At 35.9% G+C, this 13,413-nt stretch overlaps 1 protein-coding gene across 1 annotated transcript in view; it reads left to right on the forward strand.

Annotated features, from left to right (window-relative positions):
- The window catches only part of CUL3 (cullin 3), a 63,761-nt gene that overhangs the window by 41,590 nt on the left and 8,758 nt on the right, over positions 1-13,413 (forward strand). Inside the window, exon 10 of the mRNA XM_063306685.1 lies at positions 256-363. Coding sequence (XP_063162755.1) covers positions 256-363 — 108 coding nt within the window. The remainder of the gene's footprint in view (positions 1-255; positions 364-13,413) is intronic.

Consider the following 13,413-nt stretch of genomic DNA (forward strand, 5'->3'; position numbering starts at 1 on the left):
AAGACATCCCAAAAACAATCCACACCTCCATGGCACAATTAACAAGTCATTCAGGTGTAAGGACAATGCAACCACCCTGGAAGACATATATGGGGTCCCCTTACCAACCTTTGCCCAGACTGAAGAAGCTGCTTGGACAAGCAGTGAAACGTCTCAACCAAAAAGGAAGAAATCCAGTTGCCATGTAATTCTAAATCGCTAGAAGATGCTGTCTTTCTGTTTAAATCATGCTATAAATAACTCTTCCTTTTGCAGACTGAATGTGGATGTCAGTTCACATCAAAATTGGAAGGAATGTTCAGGGACATGAGCATCTCAAACACAACAATGGATGAATTTAGGCAACATCTACAGGCAACAGGGGTAAGATGCAAATTTTTGGCTTACTCCAGGGATTCACAGACTTTTTGATCTGGTGGACACATTTGGAATTTTGAGAACAGGGTTTGTGAGCCTTTGTCAGATATCACCCTGCCAAAGCTAAGCAAGTAATTTATTGTAAAAAAAACAAACCAAAGAAGCATTATGAAAGAATTCCAGCAACCACTATGTATCAGAAGTGAGTGATTCTTACAGTGAAATCAAAGTTTTTATTTCTGTGCCTATTCCTTTTGCCTGGGCTACGCAATAGGCTGGAGAGCCCTCTCTTTGGGGCACGAGGCTGGAGTTCCATCTCTCTTGTTTTGGGGAATGGACAGATTTGATACCAAGTCATTTTCCTCTGACTGTATGAGAACTGTCTCTTAACAACCATGTTGCAGAATGGCTACTGGAGAAAAAAAAATGTTTCAAAGCACCAGATTACCAGGATGCTACCTACCATTCTACATATATGGTACTTTCTCTCATTCCTGCTTATCTTTTGAGCAGGTAGCCATGCTTCAGAACTAAGCTCTGAGCTGTGGCCATTTATTTCGGATTCAGAGGCATCATTTGGTGGTGGTGGTGGGGGGGGTAATTCCAGATGCTATTACTTTGTTGGCAAGCTAGTTCCTTCCTCCTTTTGTATTCTTAGGCATATTATCCCCCTCAGGCATCATGTGGGAACTCAGGGGCTTAGTCTTTTTCTGTATCTAGACATTGATTTCTTAAATTTTATTTATATCTTTATTTGGTTATCCTGTGGGATTCTCTTAGTTCTGAATAAAATATTGTTCTTATTACTTATACAACTTTCACCTTTTTGCAAATTAGCAGCTTAATAAAAATACATAGGAAGAAAACATAGAATGTAATTTTGCAACTTCATAGAATGTCAACAGTGGAAAAATAAAAAACTAATATACATTTCTCTGCAGTTATTTACAGATTCAAAATAAAAAGAACTGAATATGGCAGGTACAGGCGTTTGGAATTTTTTTCCTCTCTTGCAGAACTCTTCTAGCTCAAAAGTATTCTGTGGTCTTCTCACATGGACTGTATGTTTAATATTTCCCCACAGATTTTCAGTATAAAATTTTCCACAACTTTTTCAACTTTGAAGCCCATTCCAAAAACTAAGGGTAGAAAGACTCTTTGCTGGCAACAGGAATCTTTTGGAAAGCTGTTATTTTTACAAAAAGAAGTATTACAAAGTACTGGCTCAAAAGGTGCCAGAACTTTTGCACCTGCCATATACTTTTTTTTAAAAAAATAGATATTTAAAAACACAATCCAGACCAAAAAGAAAAGAAAAAAGAAATAAGACAAAAGGAAAATAAATTATAAGCTATGTGAAACAGTAAATAACTCAGAGTAATATTAGGCTAGTGCTGCATATAAAAGAAAACACAATCATCATTAAAATAATAATTAATAAAAAGTAGGTAGTAGAATTATAAGTCAGAATAAACAATTAGCCAGAGTTTCTATCTCATCTAAAAAGTTCTATCCTTATATATAAGAATTAATGTATTAAAATCTTAAGAGAAGCCCAGACTTCAGATGCTTCAGATGTGGTACAAGTCCATATTTCTTTTCTTAGCATTTTTCCTGTAGGTGCAGGGTCCTCTTTTTCAGATCAACCAAATGTTGATCCATTGGTTACAACAAAGAATTGACCAACTAGCTTGTCACCCGAGCCTGATGTTGTGGGCTGAGAGAGAGTGACTGGCCCAAAGTCACCCAGCCAGCTTTCATGCCTAAGGCAGGACTAAAACTCACACTCTCCTGGTTTCTAGCCTGGAGCCTTAACCACTAGATCAAACTGGCTCCATATGTAGTCCATATGTAGACTTACAATTCATGAATGGTTTCCAAGTTGAATTAAATTCTATATCAGACTTATTTTTCAAGTACAAACTTACTTTTTTTCATTTTCATTTTTTCATTGATGCCTACTCCCACAGCTGACAGAAAAGACAATTCCACCTTTAAGATTTATTTCATCTTATAATAAATCATCTTCCAGGATTGTTGAACTTAATAACAATGCCATCGGTAGGAAATATTATCTCACCTGATTATTGAATTTCCAGCAGTTTCTAGAAAATGAATTACATCTGTTTGGGCTATCAGCACTGGAATAAGTTTCCAACAGTAGAACATCTTGTACCCATTTTCTCTCTGATATTCGCAATAAATTTTATATTTGTCTTCCATTCATATTCCCTTGTTGCAAATCAGTTTTCCTGTTTAGATTCTGCATCCATTTAATCATATAGTCATTTAACTTGTTAAGTTTCTGAATCATAATTTAATAACAACTTGTATGTAAGTTTTGAGAGATGTTTTGAGTTTTGCATTATGAGGTTTCTTTTTAATGCACTCAAGTCTCTAGTTATTCTGCCTTGTTTTTATAATTTCTTTTGGACCATACTGCTTTTTTCAAGATATTGAAACCAGGGAGGTAACTAATCACTCTAAAGAAACACTCTTGAAAGATTTCATTTTTATTTTATTAAGAATAAGTATTGCAATCTATCACACACACACATATGTCATCATATTTTTTGTACTTTCATCTTTGTGAAAATAAATAATATTGAAGTGAGGGGCAGTAAATCTGGGCTAATTCTTTTTCTGTGTTTATTCCATAGCTGCCCAGAGTCACTTGTTTTGTGAGATGGGTGGCTATATAAATTTGACAGATAAATAAAAAAAAAATTAATACTTTGATTATGTTTGAATATTCTTTGCATGTCTGTTTGTATCCAGCCAAAGATATGTTTGCAAATCATGTAGGAGTTCTGCTCTGTCAGGAGAAGTAACCCAACCATAAGATGATATAATCAATTCTGCAGTCCAGCTTAGACAGCTGCCTTGATAATATAGTTAAAATTTGGTATTGCCAATCCATCCCATTCTTTCACATCTTATAAAATCTTGATTATATGAGCATATAAAATCAGTTATTTGCCTCTGCCACTCAGTTAATACAGATCAAGTCTTACAAGGAAGTTCATGTCAGGAAGCTAACTCCACGGGAAGATTATAGCTATACTTTATTGGGATATGCCACAGTAACAGAATCTTGAAAACCTGATTGTGCTTTACCTCCCCCCTTTCTTGTACCCTATTAAATCAGGGAGGAGCCTACCTGAATCTCTTCCAAATACTGTCTTGCTTCCCAGGAATAAAGGAATGTTTCAGCCCTCTTTGCATATATAATAGTTCTTGCCTATCTCCCTCAAGGTCATTTCACTGACTCTCTATAATACAATATCTTCAATTCTAATTAGAATCATTTGAAATATAAAATTACACTTTGATAAAATACGCATTTTTACTGCTGATACTCTTCCTAACCAGGACAAATCTAACTTTCTTCATCTTGAAATATCTGCCATTATTTTCTTCCAATTCTGTAAGTAATTATAAATCTGTATTGCTTTTTGTTAAGCAAGTTTGCAAGTTCCTGATCATTTTAGCAGTGATACTTATTTGTGCAGATAATTGCTTTTTTCCTTCAAATAAATTCCATGACATCATTTGAGACTTGTTCTTATTAATCTAACATCCTGATACTCCACCATATTGCTATATATGTTCCATTATTGATTCTAGGGAATTTCTTGGATGGGTAACTCTTAAGTGGAGCATCATCAGCATATATTTTTAATTTATCTTCTTCATTTGCTTATTATATATATTATATATTATATAGCAGTTCTGTGAGGATCTGCAGCACCTACTGGACAACACGCCTAAAAGAGATGTTATTTTCATCACAGGAGACTGGAATGCTAAGGTGGGCAGTCAAATGACACCTGGAATTACAGGTAAGCATGGCCTGGGAGAAGAAAACGAAGCAGGACATAGGCTGATAGAATTTTGCCAAGACAACTCACTCTGCATAACAAACACTCTCTTCCAACAACCTAAGAGACGGCTTTATACACGGACTTCCCCAGATGGACAACACCGAAATCAGATTGACTACATCCTTTGCAGCCAAAGGTGGCAGACATCTATACAGTCGGTAAAAACAAGACCCGGAGCTGACTGTAGTTCAGATCACGAACTTCTTATTGCACAATTTAGGATCAGACTAAAGAGATTAGGGAAGACCCACAGATCAGCTAGATATGAGCTCACTAATATTCCTAAGGAATATGCAGTGGAGGTGAAGAATAGATTTAAGGGACTGGACTTAGTAGATAGGGTCCCGGAAGAACTCTGGACAGAAGTTCGCAACATTGTTCAGTGGCGGCAACAAAATACATCCCAAAGAAAGAGAAAACCAAGAAGGCAAAATGGCTGTCTGCTGAGACACTAGAAGTAGCCCAAGAAAGAAGGAAAGCAAAAGGCAACAGTGATAGGGGGAGATATGCCCAATTAAATGCAAAATTCCAGAGGTTAGCCAGAAGAGATAAGGAATTATTTTTAAACAAGCAATGTGCGGAAGTGGAAGAAGACAATAGAATAGGAAGGACAAGAGACCTCTTCCAGAAAATTAGAAACATTGGAGGTAAATTCCAGGCAAAAATGGGTATGGTCAAAAACAAAGATGGCAAGGACCTAACAGAAGAAGAAGAGATCAAGAAAAGGTGGCAAGAATATACGGAAGAGCTGTATAGGAAGGATAACAATATCGGGGATAGCTTTGACAGTGTGGTCAGTGAGCTAGAGCCAGACATCCTGAAGAGTGAGGTTGAATGGGCCTTAAGAAGCATTGCTAATTACAAGGCAGCAGGAGACGATGGCATCCCAGCTGAACTGTTCAAAATCTTGCAAGATGATGCTGTCAGGGTAATGCATGCTATATGCCAGCAAATTTGGAAAACACAAGAATGGCCATCAGATTGGAAAAAATCAACTTATATCCCCATACCAAAAGGAAACACTAAAGAATGTTCAAACTATCGAACAGTGGCACTCATTTCACATGCCAGTAAGGTAATGCTCAAGATCCTGCAAGGTAGACTTCAGCAATTCATGGAGCGAGAATTGCCAGATGCACAACCTGAGTTTAGAAAAGGCAGAGGAACTAGAGACCAAATTGCCAATATCTGCTGGATAATGGAAAAGGCCAGGGAGTTTCAGAAAAACATCTATTTCTGTTTTATTGACTATTCTAAAGCCTTTGACTGTGTGGACCATAACAAGTTGTGGCAAGTTCTTAGTGGTATGGGGATACCAAGTCATCTTGTATGCCTCCTGAGGAATCTGTATAACGGCCAAGTAGCAACAGTAAGAACAGACCACGGAACGGACTGATTTAAGACTGGGAAAAGAGTATGGCAGGTTTGTGTACTCTCACCCTACCTATTCAACTTGTATGCAGAACACATCATGCGACGTGCTGTGCTTGAGGAATCCAAGGCTGGAGTTAAAATTGCTGGAAGAAACATTAACAATCTCAGATATGCAGATGATACCACTTTGATGGCTGAAAGCGAAGAGGAACTGAGGAGCCTTATGATGAAGGTGAAAGAAGAAAGCCAAAAAGTTGGCTTGCAGCTAAACGTCAAAAAAACCAAGATTATGGCAACCAGCTTGATTGATAACTGGCAAATAGAGGGAGAAAATGTAGAAGCAGTGAAAGACTTTGTATTTCTAGGTGCGAAGATTACTGCAGGAGCTGACTGCAGTCAGGAAATCAGAAGACGTTTAATCCTTGGGAGAAGAGCAATGACAAATCTCGATAAAATAGTTAAGAGCAGAGACATCACACTGACAACAAAGGTCCGCATAGTTACAGCAATGGTGTTCCCTGTAGTAACATATGGCTGCGAGAGCTGGACCATAGGGAAGGCTGAGAGAAGGAAGATAGATGCTTTTGAACTGTGGTGTTGGGGGAAAATTCTGAGAGTGCCTTGGACTGCAAGAAGATCAAACCAGTCCATCCTCCAGGAAATAAAGCCAGACTGCTCACTTGAGGGAATGATATTAAAGGCAAAACTGAAATACGTTGGCCACATAATGAGAAGCCAGGACACCCTGGAGAAGATGCTGATGCTAGGGAGAGTGGAAGGCAAAAGGAAGAGGGGCTGACCAAGGGCAAGATGGATAGAAGATATTCTAGAGGTGATGGATTCGTCCCTGGGGGAGCTGGGGGTGTTGACGACCGACAGGAAGCTCTGGCGTGGGCTGGTCCATGAAGTCACGAAGAGTCGGAAGCGACTAAACGAATAAACAACAATTTGTCTATTTAAATTTTATTTGCTTGTCATATCTTCCTTGCCAATGGTTTGAATAGGAGTGGAAATAAAAAACAGAAGAGGGAGGGAACTTTGTATTGTCTCCTTCCTTATAATTCATTTTTATGATAAAAGTCCACTTGCTATTACCTTGGTTTCTTGTTCTTTATAAATGCTCTGTATTCGTGTGAGAAATTTGGAACTGTGGTTCATCTTAAGAGTTGGGAATACGAAAAGCCATTCCAAATTATTGAAGGCTTTCCCTGTATCAAGAACAATAATGGACACTTTCCTCTTTTGGATTTATATTGTCAATAATATTCAAATCTCATATTAACCCTTACGTATATTTTTGGAACAAATCCAGTGTGATCAGGATAGTTAAAAGTCCATTTAATCTATTTTCAAATATTGTAAAACACTTGTAATCTATATTCAGTAGAGAGATAAGCCTATATAATTCTGGATGAATTGGATCGTTCCCCTTTTCCCATGGAGAAGGAATTACTTGACATTGTTGTATCTCACTCATTACCTGGGTCAATGGCTTGGTAATCAAGAATATTTAACACATTAACAAATTGTTTCCCCATCTCTGAGGTTGACACATAACCCTGCCATCCAAATGGAAGCAATAATTGTTTTTTCTTGTTTGTTTCACAGTAGATAAGCCTACACTATGTCTGGTTTATCACATTTCTCAAAGTATTTCTTTAGCAAAATTTGACTTCTTGTAAGTTTCATTTACTTTCATTAATTCCAGTTAATTAAGAATCACTTTAATCTTTTCTCTAAATCCAAGATTGGTTCTGCTTATGTCTTGATTTTAACTGCTTCAATTCATTTATTCATTAATATATCCTTTGGTTTTTGTATGATTTTCTTTGTTTTAGATAAATAGAATAAATAATAAAGAAATAGCCAAAGAAATAAACACCCCTCCTGTAAAGTCTTTGCTAGAATCTCATATCATGGACCATTAAACATGTTCTTTCTGTGCATTCGTATAATTTTGGGGTACAACCTGCATAAGAAACTAAGTTTGGCTAATAATGAACTGGACATCTAATACATGTCTATTCTTAAATAAGTTTTTTGAACAGAGGAACAATAAGTATATTCTTTCTTTAGAGGGTATTTATCTCTCCTTACGTCTGAAAAAAAAAGTAATATGTATTCTGAAACATTTTTGAGTTTGTGTGAACCAGATTTGTCAAGATATGGGGAAGTTTCATATCTCTAAGAATCAAACACCTCTCCAATTCCAAAAAGTGATTGGGAAAAAAAAATCATACAATTTTGTTTTATTATCATTTGGAGCATAAATTGAAGCAATTGTTACTTTCCCATGTTCAGTTTGAACTTTTAATAGTAAAAATCTCCTCATTTTGAATTTGTTTTTTCATAGTCTGTGATAAATTACTAATATAGATTAGCCCATTTTTTCCCATTTGCCCAAGGCCATAAATTTTTGACCTAACCATTTACATTCTAACAAAATTAATGTTTCACTTTTTAATATGCATTTCTTGGAGCCATAGATTTGCATTTCGCTTCTATTCTCAAAATCTTTTTATTTTTCCTTTGAAATGGACTATTCAGTGGAATCCATGATGTCAGTTTTCAGTTTAATGTATGAAGAAAGATCTGCTGCTCGATCCAGTTTTTGTTCTTCTGTTTCTCTTTTTTTGGCATGTACCGTTACTGTTATTGACTCAAATATTCTATTGGCACCTTCTATTGAATATACAAAGGCTTTGCTGCCATTTATGAAGACCTCCAGATAAAGTGGTGTAGCCCACCTGTATTTGATCTTTCTTTCTTGCAAAGTAGTTGTCAAAATCTCTTAACTCTTTTCTTAGTATATCTGGGGGAACTTCTTTGTGCAGTCCATGAGTTTATTCTGTAGATTTCTTGAATTTGTAGTAATATATGCTGATTAAGTAAATGTTCTGTTTCTCTTTCTAAATCTTCTCTTCCAAAACCTTCAGGTATTCCCATGAACTTTAAGTTATTTCTATGCAGTTCTGTTCCTGCTTTTGGTAGTCTAGCATCCATATGACCTTTAAGTACTCTGTTCTGAGGATAATTCTTGATGTCCTGTTTGCATATCTTTGATGTTTTTATAGTTCAGATTTAGTAATTTGTCATAAACACCTGACATACGGTCTTCTTATTTTGTATCTTTAAACAACTGCAGATAAATAATGGTATTTTCAAAATTGCAGAAAGATACTTTGTTTAACTTCGTACTATGTAGAGGTTATGGCAGCTTCTATTAAGTTGAAACATACACCAGGGGCTCCTAAACTTTTGAATGCAGCTGTACAGCTTAAAACATAGAAGGCAACAGCAGTTCTTTCACCAGGAAATCAACTTCTTAATCAAACCTTTGATCCTAAAACAACCGTATTCTGGCCCTGAAAAACAAAATATGAGTATGACCTTAAAATATAATAAAAGTACTAAGAAGTACACCTTGAGAATTAAATTCTAAAATTGGAGGACAATAAAACCAAGTATCTTTTCCCTGTTGTGATGCTTACCTAATTTCCACAGGAATGATAACTTAAAAAAGGATTTGGATGAAAATCCCAGAAGCTGGCTTGATTCAGAGAGTAATATGTGATCCTTCAAAATTGTATTAAAGGTTTAAAGAATAAAAATAGCACTTTGAATTGTATGCCAGGGAAAAACTTAGTTCTCCAAGAATTAATTTGCAAAAGTAATATTCTTCTAGTAGCCTTCCTTCAATGCTCTGAACAAGCTAACATTTTCAAACAGTACATAAATGATAGAACTTGATTCAATAGTGTATTAGTTTAATCTTTATTATGGTCATATTCCAGGTGGTCTCACACATCTAAAGAAAAACTGCATAAATTGTCACAACACTCAGATCTGTTTCTACTGCTATGTTTCTGCATAGGAAATTAATCCCTGATGTCCATACACCTGCTTCTTATAGAAGATAACAGGAAAATACACTCTATTAATAGAGTTTAAAAAGTTAATAACAAAAAGACTTATTTTATTAATAAGAAACACAAATCATTCCGGTAAATGAATTCTTTGTTTAAATCCTTATGTTTCAATTATTGCCATTAAACTAATCCCGTATTATTGTTACTACTCCATCTTTACTTCTCTGATTTGAGAGTGTCTCATTTAGTGCATCTGCTACTTTTCTGAGGAGGTTTTCTTTATCGAATTAGACCGTCTTTGACAGTCACTGAAACAAGCTCCAAAAATACAGTTGAAGACTAGATGCCAATTTAAAATAACTATACACTTCTCCTTTAATTGGAATACACCCTGTAATTGGAATATGATTTAAATCCCTTAAGAAAGATTCAGGTGGAACAGTGATTCATATGTTTGATGCCAAACCTATACATTTATTCAGCATGTTGAAATCATGGTATACTGATGATCCCATTTTGAACAGACCAGTGGAAATACTTGAACCGGTTTTATTTTGACTTTTTCGGTTACCATTTAGAAGCATATACCTCAGCTTACTGTGATTAATCATAGCTTGGAGTGACCTTATATTTGCTATGTTGCTTCTTTAATGTACCCTCAGCTATTCCTCTCTCTCCCTCAGTGCTTGTGATTTGGGACCCTTATATTTTTCCTTTACATTCTTTCTCTAATATTTAGAATTGAATGTTGCTGCCATTTGCTTTTCAAGACAAAGAAGTGTGATGATCAATATTGTAACTGCATACATATATTAAAAATGGTACTCTTTGGACTAAGAAAGTTGTTGCATTCTGTTTCCAACCAATTTGGATTATGAAGCCAGCATAAGCAAAATTATTGAACAATGTGCATGGTTTATTTTTTAAGTTTTTATTGTTTTGCATCTAGAAGGGAAAAGGGTAGGTAATGAACTATAAAGGAAATTATTTCTCTTGTAGTTCTTACTCTGTTCACAGTACAGTATGTAAGCATATTAGCTAATATGTTAGCTTTTATTATTTAAACAAAATTACATATAACAACATATAACTACTACATCTCTGGAAATTGTTTCATCACCCTATATATTCTAACAAAAACAGACAATAAAGTTGGTTTAGGAAATTGGAGAGTCACAGTGTAGAATACCATAATCTAGAAGTTTCATTTAGCCGTAATAAACTTGATCATGTTCTTGCTTGATTACCAAGGGCAGAGGGAAATATTATAAAGAAAAATCCATGATTGAACAGCATATCGTTTATGCAAAGCAAAGAATGCGATTTTAAATACAGTGTTTGCAGCTGTATCATATAGGGAAGAAAGATAGGGAAGAAAGATAAGAAATTTTGTTTTGGACATACTAAAATTGGAAATGGCAGTGTCTAAGATTAAATGTAGAGCCAGCAGTAAGCTTCATATAAATTGTTCTGAAAGATAGATTTTATGAGGCCAGCCAGGAAAAGTGCACAAAGTTAGAATTTAAAAGGGCTGAAAATGAAACTTAATGAAATCATCTCTAAGAATAAAGCAAAGAATCTTACTTCTTTTTAGCAATGTTGAATGCTTAGTTAATCGGGTAGAGAGAAAATTGGGTGAGACAAAAGTAGAGCAAAGCAATGAAGGCCCAGAGAGGCTAGGGAAGTTAATGGGTGGACAAAGTTTGCAGTTGTGCAAGCATTTGAAAGGGAAATGCCAGCACTGCCCCTGTAGCCCTTCAGGCAGAATGTGTTCGGCAAAAGATGTGTGCAGTAGAACTGCCACTGTCAGGCAGGGGCCCCAAAATTGTGTAAGGGCAACTAATTGTGGGGCTTGGGGAGGAAAAAGGTAAGCAAAGGTAGTTGCTTTCTGGGTGCAGGAGCAGTAGTTTCAGATAAAACAGAGAAAAAGAGGCAGTCAGCAAACCAGGGTAAAATGAAGAGTGGAAGGGCAGGTCATGAAGCTAGAACCAGCCTCCAAAAGCTGACTAATATTAAATCAGAACTGGACAGACAGGGAGATAAGATTCTCCAGAAATAAGATTGTGAGACTGAAGGTTATATTTTGATTTCCACTGTATCACTATGTATCAACATCCCAAGGCTTGCTATTTTGTAAAGTCAAAATAAATTAAAACACAAGGTACAAAAGAGTCCTCTCTCCTGTAATGCTAAATCCTGTAATTCTACAGCTGAAAGAAAGCAGTACATAATTCCAGCAAGAGAAACAACTTCAGTGTTAGCCCAGTGCTAATTGTAGATGCTTCTCTCTAAAAATCACTTCTTGCTTTCTGGATTCTACAAAAGAAATGTTCACTGTGGTTCTGAGGGAGTTAGGGACAGGGTGTTGTACACATAGATAATTAGTATGCATTCTTTTGCATATAATTGCTCAGTCAATCCATGCATTACACGTTAAACTTGGTTTAGATATATTTCAAAATCTAACAGGTACTTCACCAGCAGATGGCAGATACTGATTTTTGTAATGAAAACTAATTAAATAATTCAGAGTCTGATGGTACTAAGGGCAGCATTGTGCTGCATTTAAAGCTTTTTGTAATTCATGCATTTTTAAAAAAATAAAATCTCTTGCTCATGATAATTGCTTTTTAGGGCTCTGAACGTCTTACTTTGTTTGTCAAACTGATTTTTTGGATAGGACCTGTAGATTACATAACTTGAAAGTTACCTAACTGAGGTATCAGGACCTCCCCATCTTCCCCAGGACAGCCACCAATATTGTTGTCTTTATTATTTTCTTTCACTCTAAAGGGGCCCATGGTGTGTTTAATTTTGTAATTGCTATGGTAAATAAATGTTAAGCCAGGATATACAGATATAATTTAATATTGTATTACATTCTTAAGTTTATTATATTAAGAGTCTTGTTGAATCAGATCAAGCACTCATATGATATAACATTCTGTTTCTTCTTGTAGAGATCTACAGATCGGATATAAAAGCATTCAGCTCAGGGTGTGCACAAAATGGGAAAATTCCTTTTTTTTTTTTTAACCTAGAATAAAATCATCACATTCTGGAGAGTCTGTCAAACCACTTTGGGCCAGCAGTGGTTTAGCAAAACCAAATTCCAGAACATTGGTTGTTCTGAGTTTGGGATGAAACAGAGTCTGGGCAAGATGAAGAGGGCAGGGTTAGTGTGTATTGCTCCCTTTCTCTGTTCAGCAGTTATCAGTGTGTCATTTCCCACCGCCCATGTGTTTTCTCACCGTTTCCCTGCACTTTCCCTCCTTCCCTTCAGTCGCCTACTTTCTTGCATTTCTCCCTATTCCTTCTGTCCCTACTTCGGGGACAGAAAGCTCTGTTTTGTTCCATGCATGGACAAAATACCCAAAATGTACATGTTTCACTTTGGATATGGACCACTCAAAACCAGTTCTTCCTTCACAAAATAGATCATACGCATAATATTTTGTACATCCCTATATTCAGTCTCCTCTGTTGCTTCTATCAAGTATTAAAGCAGATACAGTATTTGTGAACTTGGAAAGTCTAGTTTTCATATCTAATGGCTATCCTCAGCACTATGAATAGCTGGGATTTAGCTAATGGTCAGTTGTTAATATTGGTGGTAAACTCTGGAGCAGAATTGCATGGAAGATTAACAATATATGGGAAATTGTCAAAAATGACTACTCAGTTCTGAATGCTTCAGTGTGATCTTAGATATATTGAAACATTTACCTTCATTTATAGTTATTCAGTCCCAATGTTTGGGGTATATTAATCTGTTCTAATTGATTTTTCAGTTCCCTATCTTCAACAGAATATGTTTCTTTCAGCATCACTTCAGATTTTACATTCTGTGCAAGCATAACAAAAACTAGGAATACAAATTCCTATATATAAAGATATAAAATATATGGAATATTGAAAAGGGTGGCATT

The sequence above is a fragment of the Candoia aspera genome, chromosome 6 (assembly GCF_035149785.1).
Source record: "Candoia aspera isolate rCanAsp1 chromosome 6, rCanAsp1.hap2, whole genome shotgun sequence".
NCBI classification, from domain to species: domain Eukaryota; kingdom Metazoa; phylum Chordata; class Lepidosauria; order Squamata; family Boidae; genus Candoia; species Candoia aspera.